Raw genomic sequence first — 23,994 nt, 5'->3', positions numbered from 1 at the left:
CTTCTCTCCAGAGATGCTGCCTGTCCCCGCTGAGTCACTCCAGCTTTTTGTGTCTATCTTTGGAGGAATATGGCCCAAGTGCAGGTAAGTGTGACTAACTCTGTTAAGCAATTTGGTTGGCATAGACAAGTTGATTTGTAAGGCCTGTTTCCATGCTGTATAGTTCTATGACTCTGCATACGTGCATTGGGGCAATTGACCAACCATTCATCTTTCCAGTAAGAAGCAACACTATGTTGCTCATTCCCAGCACAATAAATAGAGCAAATTAAATGGCACGTGCAGTTAAAAGTACAGTTAAAAAATCAGAACATTCAAACTGTTCAACATAATGGTGTTAATATAATTGTGCCGCCACAGATAGTACTTACCTGACTGTGCTGAGTATCTGAGCTCCACAAGTAAGGACAGGCCCCTGCACAGAAGTTGGCATTGTAGCCCTTAGGTTCATGAATCCACTTCCACCCTAGGTCTCTTCGGAAGTCAATGTACAGTGGGCGTAAACAGCAATTGTCCTGTAAATTTCTGTTCAATGAACAAAAAACTTCATTTTAATGCCTGAAATATGTGAATTTCTGCTCCTTTATTTTTGCAATTTCTATTTTATTTTCCAAGTAAATCCTAGAATTTCTGGCATGTAAGAGGATGGTTAAAACAGGATGTATTATTTACTTGAGATGTGGGTGTGATCAAGAAGGTTGGCACCTGTGCCTCATCTCAGTCTGCTGGGCACTGATAACACTACATTGCTTGTTAAGCCACTTCAGAAAGGTGTTCCCAGATAATTAGACTGTACATCCAAAAAAAGTGTTATAATAAATATTTTTGTGCCTATTTCTACATAGATTCAATGTAATCTTCATCAGCAGTGGGAATTGTTATAAAACGATAAACCTAGTGGTTGCCGGCAGTTAAAAAAGGGTAAACAAATTTGTTTCATATTAATAGGGAGAAAGATTACAAATGAAAGGAGATGGTACCATTCTGGTACAAGGTGTGAGAGTCAAGACCCATTTTGATTACTTTATGGTGACCTTACTGGGTGCAACTTGGCTCCTGTCCTCGAAACAGTTACCACATTCAGTAAGCTGATTTCCAAACATTCAATCAGAAGTTCTTATGCCAAATCTAGTATATAATTTAACACTTTGTGTCTGTTAGTACACCCATATAGAGGACGTCCAGTCAGATCATACACAGACTAAACTGTTAATATAACCACCTGGAAATCGTATCACATAACATTGTGCTTTCTTGTGCTGCACGATACAATTGGTCTGAAAAATAAAGTGTACTTAAAAATCAGGGACATACACGTCTATGTGATTTTTGCTCTGATCCTTCATGGACTGATGTACGCCCGATCTAATTGCAGGTCATGACTGCAGAAACACTCATTCACAGCACCTGTGAACAAGCTTCAAAGCGAGGTAAAGGGAACCTCCCCGAGGAGGTACCATGCTGGCACCAGGAGCCTGGCTCGAGCAAACCTCCTTGCAGTAATTCACTCTCCTGGCACTCCTTCACGACCCCACAGCATGCTGGTTGCAGAACTTCAACTCCCCACGCTTGTAAACTTTACCTGACCTCATATCCAGTCTGACACTGAATCGAAGCTGACTTATTAGCCTCCACATCCATGGATAATTGGATATCTCAATGGGTATATTTAAGGCAGAGATAGATAAATTCTTGATTAGTACAGGTGTCATGGGTTATGGGGAGAAGGCAGGAGAATGGGGTTAGGAGGGAGATATAGATCAGCCAATATTGCATGGTAGAGCAGACTCGATGGACCGAATGGCTTCATTCTTCTCCTATCACTTATGATCTTATGACCTTATAACATAAAACTAGTGTATGGGTGAACTTTAGTCAGCGTGGACTCAGTGGGTAGGTCACTCCTCTGCCTGACTGCCAATCCCATCTTAGACCACTGGCTCTTCCCCATTGGCTGACCCGATCCATTATCCTACCCCTGGACCAAAGATAAAAGAGTGGAGCAAGATAGACCACTCCGTCGAAATCACCTATACTGAAGTGTAGTACGCAAAGGAGCCATTTCCAGGAAGCAAAACCCACCGTTCGCTATGCCTCTCGCAGTGTAATCAGTGTTTTGGGGGAACAGTATGTGTAATGATACCATTAAAATGCAGAATATATCTCATCTATCAATTCACAGATTTTTGTTATTTTTCTTTTTAAATGTTTCTGCAAGTTTCTGCCTACTAAAATGGCACCATGAGATACTATAGTTTTTAGGGTCGAGTGATCTATCTTGCTCTGCTCTATTCTATTTGCCCTGGACATCCAGCACTTTCATTACTAACCCCCACTCCACCAACAATTAACCCATTCCTAGACCTCCAAACCCACCACTAACAATCAACTACACCCTCGATCACCAATCCCCACTCCAAGCATTCCCCACCTCACTCCTGGTCAACAACCCCTTGTAGTCGCCCCTGTGTAGAATTATGTTACAGGAAAAATGGGCTGATGCAATTTTGAACATATATTGAAGGGAATCTAAACGGCAAAAAAAACATGGTTTTCAACAAATGGAATATTCTGTGCAGACTTGTGGTCTTTATTAAAAACACAATATTTAAGGATAGGGGTAAAAGTTCTGGGGTAGCAAATCCTCTCCAGTCTTGGGTCACAATGGTCCTACCAAAGTTAATAATAGAAACTGGTTATTACCACGATACTCAGCGCATGCTGTCCAAATTGATTGATTGAAAAGGAGGTGAAATTGGGCAACCTTGTTCAAACAGTATATTCACACAGCTCAAAATCTGTCATCTTAAAAACAGAAACCACCACAATCCTTTTTCAAGCCTTAAATCCTCTGGCCACCTGTTCATTACGGGAGGATTAACATTGAGGCCATGATAACAGTGGGGTTTTCACCAGATTTGAGGCTCTGAATAAGCAACATAAACTGCAGAAAGGTCAGCAACAAATCTGGTCAGTGTGAATGCTCTGGAATGGAGAAGATTGCAGACAGATTTGATTGAAGCGGGCACAGTGATAAAAGAATCAAGATAATAAAGATTTAGATGCAAGGAATATTATTTTTAATTGGAGACTAGAAGCTATGATCAGGGATAAACACAACAGGAGTAAATAAATTAGAAAAGATGGGAGGGGTTATGGGAATGTGAAGTGCTTTGCTGCAAGGTGATCAACCATAAGCTGTTCACAGCTTCCACAAACTATGTGAATGAATGTACAATTTTACCGAAGCCAACTAAACTACAAACCTGCACATCTGTGTGGGAGGAAATCGGTGCACTCAGAGAAAACCCACACAGTCACAGGGAGAACGTACAAGCTCCGTACAGATAGCACCCAAGGTCAGGACCAAACCCGGGACTCTAGCGCTGTAAAGCAGCAACTCTACCGCTGCGCAGCTGTATCTGCATGCCTACTCTCTGTGGCTCATGTACGAAGGCACTCACATCCTCTTCTCCCAGCTTTCTGCGATCTCCTTCCATTCAAATAATATTTGTGCTCCCATTTCACCGAACACTTGCTCTCTGTCCGCCAAGGCCTGCTGAATCTCCTGTTGCTAGCCATTTTAACTCCACTTCCCGTTCCCATAATGATCTTTCAGTCCTGGGCCTCCTCTACTTTCAGCGCGAGGCCAGATGCAAACTGGAGGAACGGTACCTCATATTCCATGTGGGTAGCTTACAACATAACATTGAATTCTTCAATTTCAGGTAACTAACCTGCAAACAACACACACGTTTCCCCCCCCCATTTCTTCTCTGTGCCCCACCTGGATGTGCATCTATTTCTCCCTTTCCCCTTCTCCCCCGTCCCCTTCCTCTGGCTTCACGTTCCATGTCTCTTCTGTTCTTATCGCCAGATCTCACTTTTTGTCTTTTCATCTCTGGCCTTTTTACACCAATCTGTCAATTTAAAAAAACCCTCACCTCTGTCCACCTATCAGTTGCTCGACTTTGCCTTGTCACCACCTCCTTTCCAACTTTCTTTCACCCACATTAGTCAGTTTGAAGAAGGATCCTGACCCAAAAAGTCACCTGTTCATGTACTCCGAAGATGGTGCCTGACCCGCTGAGTAAATCAACATCTGCAGTTCCTTGAGTCAATGTTTCTGCTTTACCTCTCTTCCTACTAAATGAATTCTCGATCTTCCAATCTACCTTGCTGTGGCCCTTGCACTTTTAAAAATTTGCACTTTCTCTGTTGTTGTAACACTCTGTTTACGTTCTCTTTCAGTTTAATCAGTTTTACCAATGCAGGGTATGATTTGCCTGGATAGCGTTTTTCACTGTATCTTGATACACAGGACAATAATACACCGATACCAATACTAAAGTGGTTAACTTCACATTTTCCAACATAATACTCAATATCCTAAACTTTCCCCCTCGCTGTCTATGTCTCTTTATAGACTGTGCATTCTCTTGACAATTTGCTTCCCCACTTCTCATGGTATGGTCAGCAAATATGTCCACAATACTCTCAATTCCTCATCCAAATTATGAATATAGATTGTAAATATATTGACACCCCAGCAATACTTATGCTTTATAGAGTTCATAATTGATTCAAAAGTATTAATTTATTCTCATTCCATTATCTGCCAGTTAGCCAAAGCCCTTGGCCAGGCTCCAATGTTACCCCAATGCCAAGAGGGATAGAATGTAAGCAGTTGAAATTAGTTGAAAATTACATTTTTGGAAAATATAATAGGTGCCTGAAAGGCATTCAGTGAAGTCGCTGTTCCTTGACTGGAAAGATAAGTCTCTGGCATAACAACAGAGGCCGGTGCTGTTATGACGGTGTTATAGTTGTCTGAAAGAGAATGTAGGTTTTAGATCAAGCAGAACACCGGAGAAGGGAAAGGGGAAAGGTATGAAGGGAGGAACTGCAGATGCTGGTTTAAACCGGATATACCCAAAAAGCTGGAGTAGCTCAGCGGAACAGGCAGCATCTCTGGAGAGAAGGAATGGGTGATGTTATGGGTCGGGTCAAGACCCTTCTTCAGACGTGGGTTTGGTTCAGTGGCTGAGGTGGAAGCAGGTGAGTTGTGGAGGTGGGAAGGTGTGAATGGTCGGGGCATGGGATCAGTGTCTAGAGAACAGAGTTCGTACTATGTTGTTGAGCAGATAACTTTAAATTACCCCATGTTTGGATCGTGTTCACAAATCACAAATCCAAATACACACTCATATCTTTGGAAAGATGGTAGGATTCAAACATTTTAGCAACCAAGTTGACCGAAAGGACAATGTTGTCTCAGTGTTTTACATGTCTAATGGTTCAACCCACAAAACATATTTGTGCTTGCAAATAAACATGGCACATGCACCCTGGCCACTCCCTCTTCTCCCCTCTCCCATCAAGCAAAAGGTACAGAAGTGAGAAAACGCACTCCTTCAGACTCAGCGACAGTTTCTTCCCAGGTGTCATCATTCATTTGAACCATCCTACCAACAACAAGAAAGCAGTCCTGAGCTGTTATTTACCTCATTGGAGACCCTCGGACATCCGATCTTTGATCGGACTTCATCTATGCACTAAACGTTATTCACGTTATTCCCATTATTATGCATTTGTACACTAGATTGTAATCATGTATTGTATTTACGCTGATAGGTTAGCATGCAACAGAAGCTTTTCACTGTACCTCGGTACACGTGATAATAAACCGATCTCAAACTCCGACTCAGAGTGCAGCATTGCATGTCCACATTACCTAAAGCAAAACGCGGCATCCAGTGCACGTTTCTTCCTCCGGCTGGAATGCTGAGACTCAAGTCTGTAGGCCGGTAACAGCATGAGCAGGAGATGTGCTGTTTTCCCATTATAGTGTTTACTTTTAAGTTTCCCCTTGTCAACGCCGGAATAATCTCCTGGATAGTTGTCGGAAATTCCTTTAAGACAACAGATCGAGTTAGGTCGCGATACAAGTTGTTAACTTCAGCATATTTTAAAAAAAAGGTCGCCAGAAAATTCCTTCCAAATACCCATTTACTTGAAAATATTTCACCTGTGCCTTGGGTCTCAATCAGGTGTTACAGACATCAGTATTTTATTAACTGTACTGTACAGATATTGAGTAGGAAGGAACTGCAGATGCTGGTTTAAACCGAAGATAGACACAAAGAGGGGTCTTGACCCGAAATGTTACCCATTCCTTCTCTCCAGAGATGCTGCCTGTCCCGCTGAGTTACTCGTTTTTTTTGTGTCTATCTTTTGTACAGATATTGAGTTTGCCTTTGAAATTGAGTATGTTCTGATTGGCTTCAGTTTAGATGGAGAGAGATGAAAGGCTCTAGAGATAAATGCTCGTCTAGTCCTGTCTTTGTGCATATATAGTGCAGCCTGATAGTATTGTCTTGTCAAGTCAAGAGGATTCCATGGTTGTACGTGCCTACTTTAAAAACTGAGCAGTTAAGGTAAGTGCCCTGTTGTAAATAAAAGGAACACCAAAAAAGGAAATGTGAGATCTCAAGTCTGCCTGGGCAGATCAATAGGGAGGTAAGGTGTACTTTAATCTGTGCAAAAGCTTTTATGAATCATAAAATAAACAGTACTGGCTGTCACATCTCCAAAAGGGACGGCTTATTGTTATAGAAGACGTTCCCCATCAACTCACCCTTTCTTTTGAGCTAGACTAGAGGATGGCACAGCGACACAGTGGCAGAGCTGCTGTTTCACAGCGCCAGAGACCTGGGTTTGATCCTGACTACAGGTGCTGTCTGTGCAGATTTTTATGTTCTCCGTGTGACCGCATGGGTTTTCTCCAGGTGCTCCGGTTCCTTCCCACATTCCAAAGGCGTGCAGATTTAGTGGCTTCTGTAAATTGGTGCTAGTAGTGTATGATGCAAAAGTGAGATAACATATGGGTGATCGATTGTCGGCGTGGACTTGGTGGGCCAAAGGGCCTGATTCCACGCTGTATTTCTGAACTAAACTAAACTTACAGAGACCGATGTTAGCAACCCAGGGATTGAATCAACCAGCGTATTGATCTGTATGTTTCATACTACCCTGTGCTTTTAGTTTCAGTGTTTTGAAATATCCTTTTAAGATCAGTGTTTATCTCAGACCACTTCTTCAACGACCAGATACATACTCGTTTGGGAACCTTAGATTTTCCACTCACAGAATACTGTAATTATTTACTTTGTTTTGGATTGTAACCAAATAATAAACATCATGGTCCAAAAGTTACATTTCTTATGTTATTCTGATGATGCATAGGATCAAGCCATGATCATGTTGAAAAGGGGAGTCTATTCAAGGGGCTACATGGTCTTTTGCTTATATTTATTCTGCTGTTATTTAACACTTGATTCCCAGTACAACAGGTATATTCACCAATGATTGGTGCAGGCTCAACATGTACATAACAATGAGTTGGAAAGTTAGCTCGAGCTCCTGTGTAATCTTTGGTTGCTTCCAAATAATTTCCATCAGCACCCCAAGAGTTGACAATGAACCCGAACCTCTCAAATTAGTGATTCTGAGGTACCATATAACAAGTAAAGAGATGGATATCAGATAGGGTGCCTACCTCTCATCGTAGTACCAATTTAATTTTCAGGTCTACAAAATTTAGCAGCTATTTACGATCAAAAATCCCCAAAGCTAACATCGGGCCATTTTCTGCCATCATAGCATTTTTTAATATTTGGTATGTACAGTTTAATTTTGTGTAGTTTAGAGATACAGCGTGAAAAACAGGCCCTTCGGCCCATCAAATCTGCACCGACCAGCGAACCCCATACACTAGCACTATCGTACACACTAGGGACAATTTACAATCTTTACCAAAGCCAATTAACCGACAAATCTGTACGTCTTTGGGGTGTGTGAGGAAGCCGGAGCACCCGAGGAAAACCCACACCGTCACGGGGAGAACGTTTGAATTCTGGACAGGCAGCACCCATAGTCAGGAATGAACCTGTGTCTTTGGTGCTGTGAGCAGCAACTCCACCGCTGCACCACTGTGCCGCCCTGTTGTTGAAGGAATGCACTTACACCAGCCATGCCACAAAATACCACGCTCTTGAACACAGGTCAGCCAAGAAAACAAGCCCCATTGTCCCTGAGCACAAGTGTCTTTTTTAACAAAACCCATCATCCCAAATTTAGGAAGGCCTTAAATATGTACAATGCAGCATTGATGAGGTAATACAAAACAACACTCTTAACTCTCAAAGGGAATGTCATAACAACATCCAAAACACTGGGAAACCAGAGCTAATTCATCATTAGATATTTCAGCACTCCTTTGAGGCTGCCTCAATATTCTCCCTGCCTCAGATCTCACTTCACAAATTAATTATACTAATGAATGACACCGAAATACCACAGGACAGAGTGCTTGAATTTTTCACTGGATTTAGGTACCAAAGTGGTAGCTAAAATACTGTGCTTAATTGTTAGAACTTAAAGATTCAATGTAACATTACTGTGAAATTCCATCAATATGACCTAACCAAGGTCTGTTAACTTCAGGAATCTCTGGAATGCTTACTGTTTCCAGTAGCAAGATCCATTTTTCCAGCAACTGTAATGTACTTTACTGAGGTGGGGTACTGAATGCAATTACAGCTGTTCAAAGTCTTGAATTCCAAAGGTGGTCTTTGCAATGATAGTGAGAGGTTTGGTCAATAAAATGGACATTTAAGAAAGAACAAACATAAACTTCTAAGCATTGTTTTAGCTGTAGTTTGGGGCATCAAACAAGTAATTTTTTAGTGTTTTAAATTATGGCATTTGATCCTCTTAAATATAAGAATATCAAAGCACTTGTACATATATTGCTTTGGCAACTTGCCGCTTTTGTTACCCACTTTCTCATTACTGCTAAGTGGCATAGTTGATGCATTAGTTTGGCGATATTGAACTATTTATGCCACAAAGAGTTCAACAATTACAATTTATCAAAGAAACAAACTTTGTTAGAATAGCAATAAATTAACCAATCAGAAAAAATATTCCTATTACCAGAAAGCTTTGATCTCATTGTCACAAAATCAAAAACATTTTTAGAGTAATTATCCAATTCTTTTTTAAGTTGTAGCTGCTGACATTGGAGAATGGATGTCCTCAAGCTAAAACAGTTACAAAACCAATATTTGGAGAATTTTAGCAAAATTCTAAGCTGCTCGACTGATCCGTTTTTAAAATGCATGTAAATGTCAAGATTATTTTGGTATCAACAGATTCCGTCTGTGGACTTAATCTGCCTGATCAGTATGTGATAAGGAATATTTTCAAGTCATTATTCATTCATGTTGCTTTTGCTATAAGAAATTCAAAGTATTTTAATGAATGCCTATAAAGGGCAAGGTTGAAGAGCATCTGACAGCATGGAGGCAGTTCATTTCATTTACGTTGGTACCCAAAAGATAGTTTTCATGATCTGGATCTTTTGTTACTACCCTTGATCCTTCATAGCGAGTTAGATTCAAAGTGAAATAAAGCAAACACACACATATTTATCTTCCAGTTTCAATCCAAGCACTATTGAGCGATCTATTATGCCAGTGTCTCCCAGTACAGATCATTGACATTTTTCACACATGTCAATTCAAAATTACATTTATAACTAAATACAGCAGTGCCATTGAGCCTCTGACGTTGCAATTTTAACTGACTTCGATTGTATAATGGCAAAATAAATTATTTTTAAAAACTGAGGCAAAAGATGGAGACTTGACTTATGCACTTGACTTATGCAAAGAGGTTGAGTTAAAAAACAAAGCTATCCGGACGGAGCATAAGTAGATGGCATAGGCCTAATATGCAGAAACGTCATAAGAATTTCCTTTATATTATTTACCTGCAAATCGAGCTTCCAGTTCTTCACTCTTATTTGGTATAATAAAATTACTTGAAGGCACAAATGTGCAACATGGGCAATGTAGACTTATTTTAAATCCAAGGTTTCTCTCTAAAAAAGACAAAACAATTGAACTATTTAAGGTATATAACCACACACATTTTACAAAACCAAAATATTCCAAAATATGTCATTTTAGACAGTCTCGACACTTAAATACAGATAGAAATCAGAAAGTTTTACCTCGATAGCGTAACCATTCATGGACAGTCTCTGTAACATCAAAGGATAGCCATTCTCCTTCAGTTCTCGTTCGTACCACTTTACTGTCAATATATCGATGACTCGGAGATGACACCTCCTTATTCTTTAGAATCTGAGAATAAGAATGCAATGTTCATCATCATATCATATCATCATCATATATATACAGCCGGAAACAGGCCTTTTCGGCCCACCAAGTCCGTGCCGCCCAGTGATCCCCGTACATTAACACTATCCTACACCCACTAGGGACAATTTTTTTTACATTTACCCAGCCAATTAACCTACATACCTGTACGTCTTTGGAGTGTGGGAGGAAACCGAAGATCTCGGAAAAACCCACGCAGGTCACGGGGAGAACGTACAAACTCCTTACAGTGCAGCACCCGTAGTCAGGATCGAACCTGAGTCTCCGGCGCTGCATTCGCTGTAAAACAGCAACTCTACCGCTGCGCTACCGTGCCGCCCTAATGTTGGTGAATTTAATCTGATCACTTTCCATCAACAAAAATGAAGTATCATGTCTTACCTTTGAATATCAAAGACCATGATTGTAGAAAGGAACAGAGGGCATTGAAGTGCAGTGGAGGATCCTGAATGGAGTTGAGGAAGGACATATAGGGACAGGTGTTGCATCTCCTGCAAACGCAAGAGATGCAACACCTGTCCCTACACCTCCTCCCACGACTCCATTCAGGGACCCCAACAATCCTTTCAGGTGAGGCAGAGCTTCACTTGCACCTTCTCCAACCTCATCTATTGTACCCATTCTTCTCAGTATGGACTCCTATATATCAGCGAGACGAAGCACAGGCGGAGCAATCTTTTCCCTGAACAGCCGCGCTCAGTCTGCCTTGGCCTACGCGATCTCCCGGTTGCCAAACATTTTAATTCCCCTTCCCATTCCCATACTGACCTTTATGTCCTGAGCCTGCTGCACTGTCAGAGTGAGGCCACATGCACATTGGAGGAACAGCACCTCATATTTCACTTGGGTAGCTTACAACTTAGTGGTATGAATATTGATTTCTCTAATTTCAAGTAACCCTTGCATTCCCTCTCTCTCCATTCTCCCCCCACCCCCCAACCCTAGTCCACTGTTCGCATCCATATATCCCTTCATTATAACCTCTTCCACAGGCAACAATGAACCATGGTGGGCTCCACCCTTCTTTGGTCATTGGTGCCAGCTTTGATTTGTACTGAACCTTTTCATACCTCTAATTTCCCTCTCCCGACTCTCAGCCGAAAAGAACGTACTCGACTCAAAACGTCACCTATTCCTTTTCCCTAGAGATGCCGCCAGACCTGCTGAATTACTCCAGCATTTTGTGTCTATCTTCAATGACAAACTTTGTTTTGCATGCTATCCAGTCAAACCCATAACAGGCATTAGTGTAATCACACCAGACACGAGTACGATAGGTAGTGCTTAAAGAAAAAAGAATAGAGTGCAGAATGTAGTGTTACAGATACAGAGAAAGTGCAGATTTTAAAAAAGTGCAAGGGCAACAACAAGGTAGATTGGAAGATGAGGAATACATCCTTAGCACATGAGACGTCCATTGGGGAGGTCCATTGAAGAGACTGATAACAGAGGAGAATAAGCCGTTCTTGAATCTAGTGGTCTGTGCTTTTAAGGTTTTGTATCTGTTCAACAGCAGAGGAGTGATGTGATATATGCATATAAAATATTGAGGAGGATAAATAGGATAGATACGAATAATCTATTTCCCTTGGCGGGTGGTTTCTAAAACAAGAGGGTGTAGGTGTTAGATGAGAGGTAAGAGGTTTGGAGTGGATCTGACGGGGATTTTTTCAAGTAGAGTGTGGTTGGAGTTTGGAATGCACTGCCTGAAGAATTGGCAGAGGCAGGAACCTTTGCTGAGAAGCATGTAAGCGAGCAATTGAACTGCTAAGCTACAGATCAAACACGGGACAATGGCACATATAGATAAGTACAAAGGTTGACATTGTCATGGTGGGCCAGAGGACCTGTTTCTGCGCTGTGCATCTCTATATTTTTATGTCATTTGCTTCATCAACATTTGAAGGCTAATATGGATGATGGGCTCAAGAGTTGACTTCTATGGTTATCAATGGGCGGCACAGTGGCGCAGCGGTAAAATTGCTGCCTTACAGCGCCAGAGCCCCAGGTTCGATCCTGATTACAGGTGCTGTCTGCACGGAGTGTGTACATTCTTCCCGTGACTGTGTGGGGTTTCTCCTAGTGCACCGATTTTCCTCCCACATTCCAATGATGTGCAGGTTTGTAGGTTAATTGCTCTCTGTAAATTTTCCCACGTGAACTAGTGTAAGGGTGATCGCTGGTCATCGCGGACTCGGTGGAACGAAGGGCCTGTTTCCAAACTGTATATCTAAACTGAACAAATGTTATTAAACTAGTGCCTCATGAGTACAATCATGGACTCCTGCACTTGGCAAGTCACATAAAGTCACCCAGAGTCCCACTGATGTGCACAGTAAAAAAACATAATAGGCTGAAATAACAGCAATTCTTTACATGCCTGTAAGTTTGGGATTCCTAAACTTATTAGGTTTTCTTCACTGGGATATCTGCCCACAGATCCCTTGCCAGATTAGAACGGATTAGAACAGCAGCCATTAATTTCAATGGAGAGGGGGCGCTTCAAAACATCTTGGAATGTATAATTCTATTTACATTTTATTGAAAAAAATGAGTGCTTTAAAGTACTCATTTTTAATTGGTTAAAAATGTTTCAAACACTTATTTATTAAAATTTGAATAACTTTTGAATATTTTAATTAAATTATGTTTTAAATTTTTAAAAAAATGTTTTTGAATGTCCCTGGGGAGCAACTTAACCAGCTGTTATTGTTTTTTTTCTGCTATTTTGAGGGCTGGACTTGTTCTGGGCTGCCCATGTTTAGGCCTTGCATCATATCAGGCCCTGCAGCTAGCTAGCTAGCAGAATCTCACCATTTTGGTCAGGAAAAAATGACAACATGAACTGATTTGGTAAAGGTAAGACACGAGAAGCTTGCGCTGCCAGTATGTTGAGCCTGCTGTTTTAACCACTTACCACTATGTTCAATGTATAATAGCAAAAAAGCACATTTGATTACAACTGAATACCCTAGGCTGCACCCTAACTTGGGCACCATCAAGGTAATTTGGGACTTGGTCCTACTGAATAATTGACTTAGACAGAAATCTCCGAATGCAATTATGAACTTCCTGATAATTGAATGAACCCTAAATTCTTCTGAATTTCTTCCTATCACAAGACCAAACGAAACACTGGTAACATTACACTGTTTTCAGTGAGCCATCGATGGCATCGCACATTTTTTAACCACTGGTACTAGGAATGAAGAATCAAAACGATAGCGGATTCTGAAAATGTGAATAAAACTATAAGACGTTGGACACAGCCAGCACGTCAGGCAGCATCTGTGGAAAAAGGAACAGAGCTAGAAATTTAGGTTAAAGTTCCTCAGAAAAAACCTGGGGTCACTTGGATTTCATAAAGTTCATGTTCCTAAATCGTAGGAGATGAATTAGGCCAATCGCCCTAATCAAGTCTACTCCGCCATTTAGTCATAGCTGATCTACCTTTCCCTCTCAGCCTACTCTCCTGCCTTCTCCCAATAACCCTTGACACCCATACTAATCAAGAATCTGTCAATCTCTGCCTTAAAAATATCCATTGACGGCTTCCACAGCCTCTGTAGCAATGAATTCCACAGATTCACCATCCTCTGATTAAAGAAATTCCTCCTCTTCTCCTATTCCTCTGTGGCTCCGGCATCTTGTTCTACACACTCCCACTAGTGGAAACATCCTCCCCACATTCACTTCACCCAGACCTTTCACTATACAATGCTTTCAATGAGGTCCCCCCTCATCCTTCTAAACTCCAGCGAGTACAGGCCCAGACCGATCAAACGCTCATCATGTTAACCCAATCATTCCTGGTATCATTCTCGTAAACCTCCTCTGGACCCTCTCCAATGTCAGCACATCCTTTCTCAGATATGAGTCCCAAAACTGCTCACAATACTCCAAATGCGGTCTGACCAGTGCCTTGTAAATCTTCCGCAGTTTGTGTAAATCTTTACCTTAACTTGGAAAGACTATTCAGGACCCGTTAAGTAGACATATGAAAAAAAAGTCACCAATGAAAGAGTTAATTCAGTGCACAAGATCTCTCAATCAAAGAAAAAATTGACTTCAATGTAAGCTGGTTTCTATTTCAGCAAGCATGGCATTTGCTATACATTGGTAAACACTGGAAGTGCTGGTGTAGCAAGATTTATGTTACCAGTACCTCCCAACGCCTGCCCCGCTTATTCCCGTTCTTTATGTTTCGCCACCCTGAGGTATCTTCAGTTGACCAGAAAGAAAAACTTACAATCTTATGCTTTTTCTTCTGTGTGTGTGTGTGTCTCTCTCTCTGACTCTCTCTCTCTGTGTATTTCTCACTCTTTCTCCCACACACACACTTTTTCTCTGTTCTCTCCCTTTCTTAACATGATAATATGAAGAAACATCTTGAAGTACACTTAATGTACAAGTCTAATAATAAAATATCCAACTAACAACTGATTCTGCATTTCTTTTTGGAAATTAAAAAACATCTGGTAGGCAGACAGTGTCTGTAACAGCAGCAGTCCAAGAAACCATGGTTCATTTTCTTATTCAAGAATGGCAAATAGAATTTGTACATGCAGCTGTTGACTAAAGCAACAATTTTAAGGGAAGTGCAGAATTCTTTTCTGGTTCCAGCTTTTCTTTCAGTCATTTTTCTATTTTCCATTTCCTCTCCCACAGTCTGTTCCAGTTAAGCAAAATGGGCAAGTCCACACACATGCACATGGTTAAATATTTTTTTGCAAATGTTCTCCTCTACTTTTAACATAGCTTTGCTCAGGAAGCCGAAGAAGAGAAAACAAATAGAAGAAATAAATATCTCACAATTTTGCAAAATCTGTAAGTTCTTGGAAGGAATAAGATAATGATGCTGGCACTGTGATTGGCTGGAGCTCTCCAGTCTATTTTTCCCCATAAATAGTGTATTTCCCATTGCTGAAATTGTTCTCTGATCTAGAATATATTCTGTCTCCAAGGGACAAGGGAACAATGGACTGGCATCAATACTTTGGGAAGGCACTTGTGAAAACAACCATTGGCTTATCTCAGAGGCACAGGTGTCTGGATCGCAAGTTTGGCTTTGGCTCATATCCTGGTCACCTCTGGTCAGTAGTTCCATTGAGAACCTTAGGTTATCTTCTCTACACAGGACAGCTTGTTACCCCTGTACATTGAAATATATGTCCAAAATATAAATCAGCTGCCTGCATAACTGACCTCTCGCTTCACCACGAACCTCACCACTGAGACTGGCAGCGGGACACTGATTTACTTTACCTCAGCTTCACTCCAGTCATGGCTGGAGTATGGAAAGTGTTTCATTTCATTTTTTCTGGCACTGCTATACCTGAATGAAAAATGATTTATTTATGTTTTCTTGATTTCATAGAGTCATAGAGTGATACAGTGTGGAAACAGGCCCTTCGGCCCAACTTGCCCACACCGGCCAACAATGTCCCAGCTACACTAGTCCCACTTGCCTGCGTTTGGTCCATATCCCTCCAAGCCTGTCCTATCCATGTACTGTCTAACTGTTTCTTAAACGATGGGATAGTCCCAGCCTCAACTATCTACGCTGGCAGCTTGTTCCATACACCCACCACCCACCACCCTCTGTGTGAAAAAGTTACCCCTCGGATTCCTATTAAATCTTTTCCCTTCACCTTGAACCTATGTCCTCTGGTCCTCGATTCCCCTACTCTGGGCAAAAGACTGTGATATATATCTACCCGATCTATTCCTCTCATGATCTTATAGACCTCTATATGATCACCCCTTATCCTCCTGCATTCCAAGGAATAGAGGACCAGTCTACTCAACCTCTCGCGATAGCTCACACCCTCCAGTAAACATCCTCGTAAATCTTTTCTGAACTCTTTCAAGCTTGACAATATCTTTCCTATAACATGGTGCCCAGAACTGAACACAACATTCTAAATGCGTTCTCACCAACTTCTTATTCAACTGTAACATGACCTCCCAACTTTTATACTCAACACTCTGACTGATGAAAGCCAAAGTGCCAAAAGCCTTTTTGACCACCTTATCTACCTGCGACTCGACCTTCAAGGAACCATGCACCTGTACTCCTAGATCCCTCTGGTTTACAACACTACCCAGAGGCCTACCATTCACTATGTAGGTCCTTCCCTTGTTCGACGTCCCAAAATGCACCAGCTCACACTTCTCTGTATTACATTCCATCAACCATTCCTCCGCCCACCTGGCCAATCGATCCAGATCCTGCTATAATCGTTCACAACCATCTTCACTATCTGCAAAACCACTAACTTTTGGACCAACAGCAAACTTGCTAATCTTGCCCTGTATGTTCTCATCCAATCATTGATGTAGATAAAAAACAGTAACGGGCCCAGCACTGAACCCTGAGGCACACCACTAGTCACAGGCATCCAGTCCGCGAAGCAACCTTCCATCATCACCCTCTGCTTCCTTCCATGGGGCCAATTTGCTATCCATTCAGCTATCTCTCCTTGGATCCCATGCAATCTAACCTTCCAGAGCAGCCTACCATGTGAAGCCTTGTTGAACGCCTTACTGAAGTCCATGTACACAACATTTACAGCTTTGCCTTCATCAACCTTTTTGGTCACGTCTTCAAAAAAATCAATCAGATTTGTGAGACACGACCTCCCACGTACAATACCATGCTGACTATCCCTAATCAGCCCTTGCCTGTATATCCTATCCCTCAAAATACTCTCCAGTAACTTACAGATGTAACTTAACAGATGTTAAGCTCATCGCCCTATAGTTCCCAACATTTTCCCTGCAGCCCTTCTTGAAAAGAGGTATAACATTTGTCACCCTCCAGTCTTCCGGCACCTCTCCTGTATTTAAGGATGACTCGTAAATCTATACTTAGCTTAATGTTTTAAATTAAATTATAGGACTTTTAAAGTCATAGAGTTAGACAGCTTGGCAACAGGCCCATCGGCCCAACACCGACCAACATGCCCCATCTACAAAGTCCCACCTGCCTGCGTTTGGCCCATAACCTTCTAAACCTGCCCTATTCATGTACCTGTCTAAATGCTTCTTAAACATTGCGATAGTACCTGCATCAACCACCTCCTGCAGCAACTTGTTGCATTCACCCACCACCCTTTGTGTGAAAAAGTTGCCCTTCAGGTTCCTGTGAAATCTTTACCCCCCTCACCTTAAACCTATGTCCTCTGGTCCTCGATTTCCCTACTCTCCCACTCTGGCGTCTATCTGATCTATTCCTCTCCTTATTTAAGGTGCATTGATTTTTTTTTAAACTGGTTGCCTCTTTGAACCTATTTTTAATTATCTCTGATTATCAATAATTCAAAGACCTTTAACAGTTGCAAGCTGTCAAAAGCCCATTGGGGTTTTCGGGTGGGATAGCGTAAAATCTACCCCCCGGAGATTAGTTGCTGCTTGGCTAGCCTCCAGTGTTTTGTGGGAAGACTTTCAAGTGTGAAGGGAGACCTTGATTCTCAATATCCAGATCAGTTTTGTATGTGTGGACATCGAAGGTGGTCTGAGAAGGTTGTTGGCTGCAACCTTCCCCCCATTGACGAACTGTACACTGCAAGGGCCAGGAAGCGAGCGGGCAAGATCATCTCTGACCCAAGGAAGGATATTCTTGCTATGGAGGGCGTGCAGCGTAGGTTCACTAGGTTAATTCCCGGAATGGCGGGACTGTCGTATGTTGAAAGGCTGGAGCGATTGGGCTTGTATACACTGGAATTTAGAAGGATGAGGGGGGATCTTATTGAAACATATAAGATAATTAGGGGATTGGACACATTAGAGGCAGGAAACATGTTCCCAATGTTGGGGGAGTCCAGAACAAGGGGCCACAGTTTAAGAATAAGGGGTAGGCCATTTAGAACGGAGATGAGGAAGAACTTTTTCAGTCAGAGAGTGGTGAAGGTGTGGAATTCTCTGCCTCAGAAGGCAGTGGAGGCCAGTTCGTTGGATGCTTTCAAGAGAGAGCTGGATAGAGCTCTTAAGGATAGCGGACTGAGGGGGTATGGGGAGAAGGCAGGAACGGGGTACTGATTGAGAGTGATCAGCCATGATCGCATTGAATGGCGGTGCTGGCTCGAAGGGCTGAATGGCCTACTCCTGCACCTATTGTCTATTGTCTATTGTCTATTGTCTCATTGAGGAGGCGCTGTGAACTGTTTGCGTGCTACTGTATGTTTCATTTTTTTCCTTAGTACCTAATCAGATGTACAGCACTTTGGTCAACGTGGGTTGTTTTTAAATGTGCTATATAAATAAAATTGACTTGACTTGACTTGACTTGACTCTCACCCTGGCCACAAAATCTTCGAAGCACCCCTCTGGAAGGAGACTCAAAGCAGCCACAGCCAGTTATAAAAACAGCTTTTTTCCACGAGTGATAGTCCTACTCAATAACCAAAGTCTGTAGTCTCTTTTTTGCTCTGGTTTATTTTCACGCACATGTTTAGACTGTAATGTTGTATCCTTATTGTTTTGATGTGGTTATGCTTTATTCTTAATTGTTAACTGTATGTTTGTGTTGTCATTTGTGAGCGGAGCACCAAGGCACATTCCTTGTATATGCATAGTTGGCCAATAAACTTATTAATTCATTCATTCAATACTGGGCTAGATCGAGTACGATCTGGCCCTTTCTGTGAAAACATCGAATGACAATTTGAGAGCAAAAAATTAGAGAAACTGTTTGCCCCTCAGAATAAAGACTAAAAAAAAGCTAAACTAACAAAAAGATTCAAAAGATATAACCATGACTCAAGTATAGAAAAAAAGTGATGAGTATGAAATAATATTCCTTAGGCTCCAACTGACAGGAACCTAAGGAATATTATTTCATCCCCATTGCTTTTTTTCTATACTTGAGTCAAGCTTATATCATTTGATTCTTGTCTTAAGTTTAGTTTTTTTTGTATCTCTAAACTAAACTAAAGGCAAGCTTGACTCAAGTATAGAAAAAGCGATGAGGATGTAATAATATTCCTTAGGCTTCTGTCATTTGCCCAGACTTTGCCTCACAGGTGACATTGCGGATTAGTCCAGACCAATGTGACTGCCCTCACGGGCTCCAAATGGGAAAATTGAAACGTAATTTGGATCATCACCCAAACTTGAGGATACACCACATGTAAATGTTTACATCATACGGAGAGAATAACCACTGGACAAGCTTCTTAGTTTTACACACACCCACTTCAGTTTTTATTTTGGAGATACAGCATGAAAACAGGCCATTTGGCCCACTGAGTCCATGCCGACCAATGATCACCCATACACTAGTTCTATCCTAACACACTAGGGACAATTTACAGAAGCGAATTAACCTACAAACCTGCACATCTTTGGAGAGTGGGAGGAAACCGGAGGACCCAGACGAAACCCATGCGGTCACAGGGAGAACGTGCAAACTCTGGATCGAACCAGGGTCTCTGCTGCTGTAAGGCAGCAGCTCCACTGTTGCACCACTGTGCTACCCTAACGTTTATCTTTCAGATTGCGATCAGGTGGAGCACTGCCTCAGTTTGCAAGAAGGAACGATGGAAGACTGACACTGTGAGCAAAGAGAATACAAAAATGATTTATGAAAACAATTGTTGAAACATGTGGACCTGCTCAGATGATGGAAGATGTAGTGGATTTTATTCAGGAGTGATAAGGGGATAAAATAAGCAATTTTAAAATCTGGCTTTAAACAAAAACAAGAGAAAAAAAACTGCATTGAACCACAATGCAGAATAGAAATTCAGGTATTTAAAGATGAAGGAAGACACCACAAATTATTATCTTAATTCATTATCACTGTGCTTAATACTTGTCCTTTTAGTATTCATTTTTGCATTTAAAGGTCACATGTTTTTACATTTACTAACTGTAAAAATGTTATTATTGGCTTCTATAACTATTACTTTTGGCAATGATAGAATATGAGAACAGGAAAGTGCTATCACAATATTAGAGAGGCTTGATGGCTGCTATTAACACACTGCCTGTGCCGTGCTTTCCATTAAAGTCAATAAATTCTCAGTAACTTCTATAAAAAGGCCAGCTCAATAATTGAAAGATAAGGAGGATTGAAAGTACTCGGATATGTATCTGAAATGGTGTGACCAGTGAGACCTGAGACCTGATGGTGGAAAGTGAGAGAATGTTTCTGGGAAGCTCTCTCTTAACCTGCTTAGAAACAATAGGCAAAATGGCCTCCTTCTGCATCATAAATGTATTTCAATTTCAATGATTCTTTGCAATCACGAAAATCAATAACACACATGTTGAGCAAGAAATTGCAGAGAATTGTGGATGTGGCCCAGTCCATCACACAGACCAGACGACCCAACTTTGACTCCATCTACACTTCACGCCGTCTTGGGAAAGCAGCCAATAAAATCGAAGACTTGATTGTGTTTTTCCATCTTCTCTCCAACCCCATCAGGCAGAAGATCAGCAGCTTGAAAGCATGTACCACCAGGCTCAGGAACTGCTTCTTCCCCTCTGTAATCAGACTTCTGAATGGTCCTTCCATAAGCTAGGGTATGGTCTCTAATCTCTACCCAACCTGCTTGCAAACATTGGACTTTTTGTCTGGAACTTTTACAATGCACTACAGTGCTGAGAGCCCTATTCTGTACTCGGGTATCTTTCTCTTCACTCTATTTTTTGTACTTGTGTTTGGCTTGAGAGCATTCATGTAGAGTTTATTGGATAACATGCGGACAAAAGCTTTTCACTGTACCTCAGTACACGTGACAATAGTTCAATAGTGCTCCATTCAATAGTGCTTTATGTGTCACATATGCAACTGCACAGTGAAATTCATTTTGCATATATTACACATACGGGCGCCACCATTTTTGGTGCCACTGTTCAAAGTTCAAAATCCAGTCGGCTTGCCTGCCGAATGTATTGGAGCAGTTCCCATAAATTGACATCCTTCCCATCTCATCGCCCGGCCATCTTTGTGTCCTAGGGGTGGCTCCTGCAGCCTACCTCAAGGCACTAGAGGCATTACAACGGTTCACCCTCCAACCGTTACTTGCTCCTTGCGCCCGACTTCTCCAACTCCCTCCCGGCCCCGTCGAGCCTTCAGGCCGGTTCCCGTGAGCTTTCGACATGTTTCCGGGTCTGCCGACCGACGTGTCTTTGGGCCGACTCCGACGAGTGTTTGGGCAAGTTCCCGGTCCTGCCGTCCGACGAACCTTCCAGGCTGGCACCGGAGCCACGGCACATCAGGAAGGCCTCCGCCGTGAGACCTAAACCATAATAATAAACCTAAACCATGTGTAGAAAACATCTCAGAGGGCACCCTGGAAAGCTGATCAAATCATAAGGTGCTTAAACTACCACCTTCCTCCACCAGCTTACAAAATATACCTGAAGAAGAAGGGTCCTGACCCAAAATGTCACTTATCCATAGACTCCAGAGATTTTACCTGACCTGCTGAGTTGGTCTAGCACTTTGTGTCCTTTTTTATTACTAAATTGCCCAGTTCATCAATGCTGCAGACCATCGCCAACGAGTGACCCCTTTTGTAGTTAAACCAACATCGTCCTGGCAAGGCTATGTGTTTGTTGCGGTAAGAAGAGAAATATCAGACCAAGTCCAAAATTGTTAACAATTGGCTTCGATGAATATGCATTTTTCAAATGTTACTGCATGAACTTTCCTCAGAATAAAAAACCCAATTCATTTTGGTTAACATGCAGAGGTGGAATTTGGAGTATGGAAGGATTTTAGCTGTGATGCTGATTGATGTTTGAGAGAAGAGAGGGGGGGGGAGACAGAAAGGTGGAGCCACTCTCTCAATGCTTACGAGAATGGTTCAAAGTCATCCTGCAGCCATACATGCAGAGCCCAAGACCACACACATAATCTAAACAGAACACTATTTGTGCTGGAGTACATCATTTGTTATAATATAATAGACACCTACGAGTGAATTATTAGGTACTCCTTTTCTTCCTAAGCTTTAGATTCAGCATCCTACACACTCTTTCTATTTTCTGTGCCATGTGGTGCTGAAATCCAACTCATCGAACTTTCTCCCTGCCTAACGTTTGTGTTTCTAAGGCACCTGTTATGTCAAGTGCCTTCCATTCCTCAATCCCTCGTTCATCCACAAGCTTTTTGAATCTAACCTTTATGATACTTACCCCCTTGACTTATTTTGTGTTTTCCCCTATGCAGCTCACCCATTGTGGCATTTTGTTGCTCAGGATTTACAACCAAAATAATAAAACATACAATCTGGGAATTTGTCTTTACATTATAAACTGCCTGTAAACATTGCAAATGAGCTCTGAACCTTGGGGTTGCCAGCTGCCTTGAATGTAATGTTGGCTATTTTCAATACAACCAGCAGATAAAGGTTGTTCTGCTGGTTTTCTCTTATTGTCTCTTTGGATGGATTCTCTTGTTTTAACACACATTCTTTATTTAGTTTAGTTTAGTTTAGTTTAGTTTAGAGATACAGCGTGGAAACAGATCCTTCGGCCCACAGGGTCTGCACCGACCAGCCATCCCTGCACATTAACACAACCTTACACACACTAGGGACAATTTTACATTTACACCAAGCCAATTAACCTACAAATCTGTACGTCTTTGGAATGTGGGAGGAAACCAAAGATCTCGGAGAAAACCCACGCAGGTCACGGGGAGAACGTACAAACTCCGTACAGACAGCACCCGTAGTCAGGATCAAACCAGGGTCTTTGGCGCTGTAAGGCAGTAGCTCTAACACTATGCCACCCCATGTTTGCATCAGGCAATTTATAGGTGATATGGCCGACTATTCAATTTTTGACCATCTCACATCTGAGCTCAGTCTTGTTCTTACACATATACTCCCAGAGAAATAATGAAAAGCATTTTTCCCTTTCTTGACCAATGTCGCCTAAAGGTGGCTTATCTGTGCATATTTGGTTAATATCTGCTAACGCAACGTTTCAGAGGATCTTAACTCCGTGAATAACTCGGTCGGTTTGATTCAGTGAACTGAACTACTGAGCAATTAGAAAGTTACATGCTCGCATTGTGTAATATAATTTCAAAAATCAATGTCTCCATAGATAAATGGTAATTGACCAGCCTTGAATGGTTGAATGGTTTAGCATCCAACAGCAGATTTGCATGTACTTAAGACAGTCTGAGCCATAGAACAGCTTACCAATAACACTCTAGGAATACTTTCACCAAAAGGACTAGACACAAGGAACTGCAGATGCTGGTTACCAAAAAATGGCACAAAGTGCTGGAGTAACTCAGTGGATCAGGCAGTATCTCTGGAAGACAAGGATAAGCGACATTTTGGGTCGCAATGATTAAATGAATTAAAAGACACCTTGTCGATAGATAGTAATTGGTAATTAAGATGGCAATAAATGCTGGCGTAACAAAATTGTTCAGATACAAACAATAGAACACATTTTGAAACTAGACTGAATTAAGATTGGCTGGACAAAAAAAAATGGATGAACAAAACTGTTAAAAATTTCAGTGATTCCTCCTCACAATCCAGTTCATTAACCTTGCCTTATCTTTGGTTACCTCCACTAAATCTTCTCAGTCTATATCTCTCTCTTTATGAAATATTTGAGTAATTCTTTTCACTAACTTTATTATTTAAGAAAAAAAAATTGTTTCAACTCATGAAAGCAATATATGGAGCAAATTATTATTCTAAGCTTTGGTACAGGAAGATATTCACACGTGGCTATAGTGTGTGACCGGCTGTCCTAAAAATATTTA

General features: G+C 41.6%; 1 protein-coding gene across 1 annotated transcript in view; it reads right to left on the bottom strand.

Annotated features, from left to right (window-relative positions):
* LOC144596524 (transforming growth factor beta-2 proprotein-like) overlaps nt 1–23,994 on the bottom strand; it is an 80,680-nt gene that overhangs the window by 7,053 nt on the left and 49,633 nt on the right. Inside the window, exons 3-6 of the mRNA XM_078404923.1 lie at nt 10,079–10,211; nt 9,836–9,946; nt 5,735–5,912; nt 372–525 (exon numbers count right to left, since the gene is read on the bottom strand). Of these exons, the coding sequence (XP_078261049.1) occupies nt 372–525; nt 5,735–5,912; nt 9,836–9,946; nt 10,079–10,211 (576 nt within the window). The remainder of the gene's footprint in view (nt 1–371; nt 526–5,734; nt 5,913–9,835; nt 9,947–10,078; nt 10,212–23,994) is intronic.

The sequence above is a fragment of the Rhinoraja longicauda genome, chromosome 9 (genome assembly GCF_053455715.1).
Source record: "Rhinoraja longicauda isolate Sanriku21f chromosome 9, sRhiLon1.1, whole genome shotgun sequence".
Classification (NCBI taxonomy): Eukaryota; Metazoa; Chordata; class Chondrichthyes; order Rajiformes; family Arhynchobatidae; genus Rhinoraja; species Rhinoraja longicauda.
Note: the sequence above shows the minus strand (reverse complement) of the source record. Positions and strands in the feature narration are given on the sequence as shown.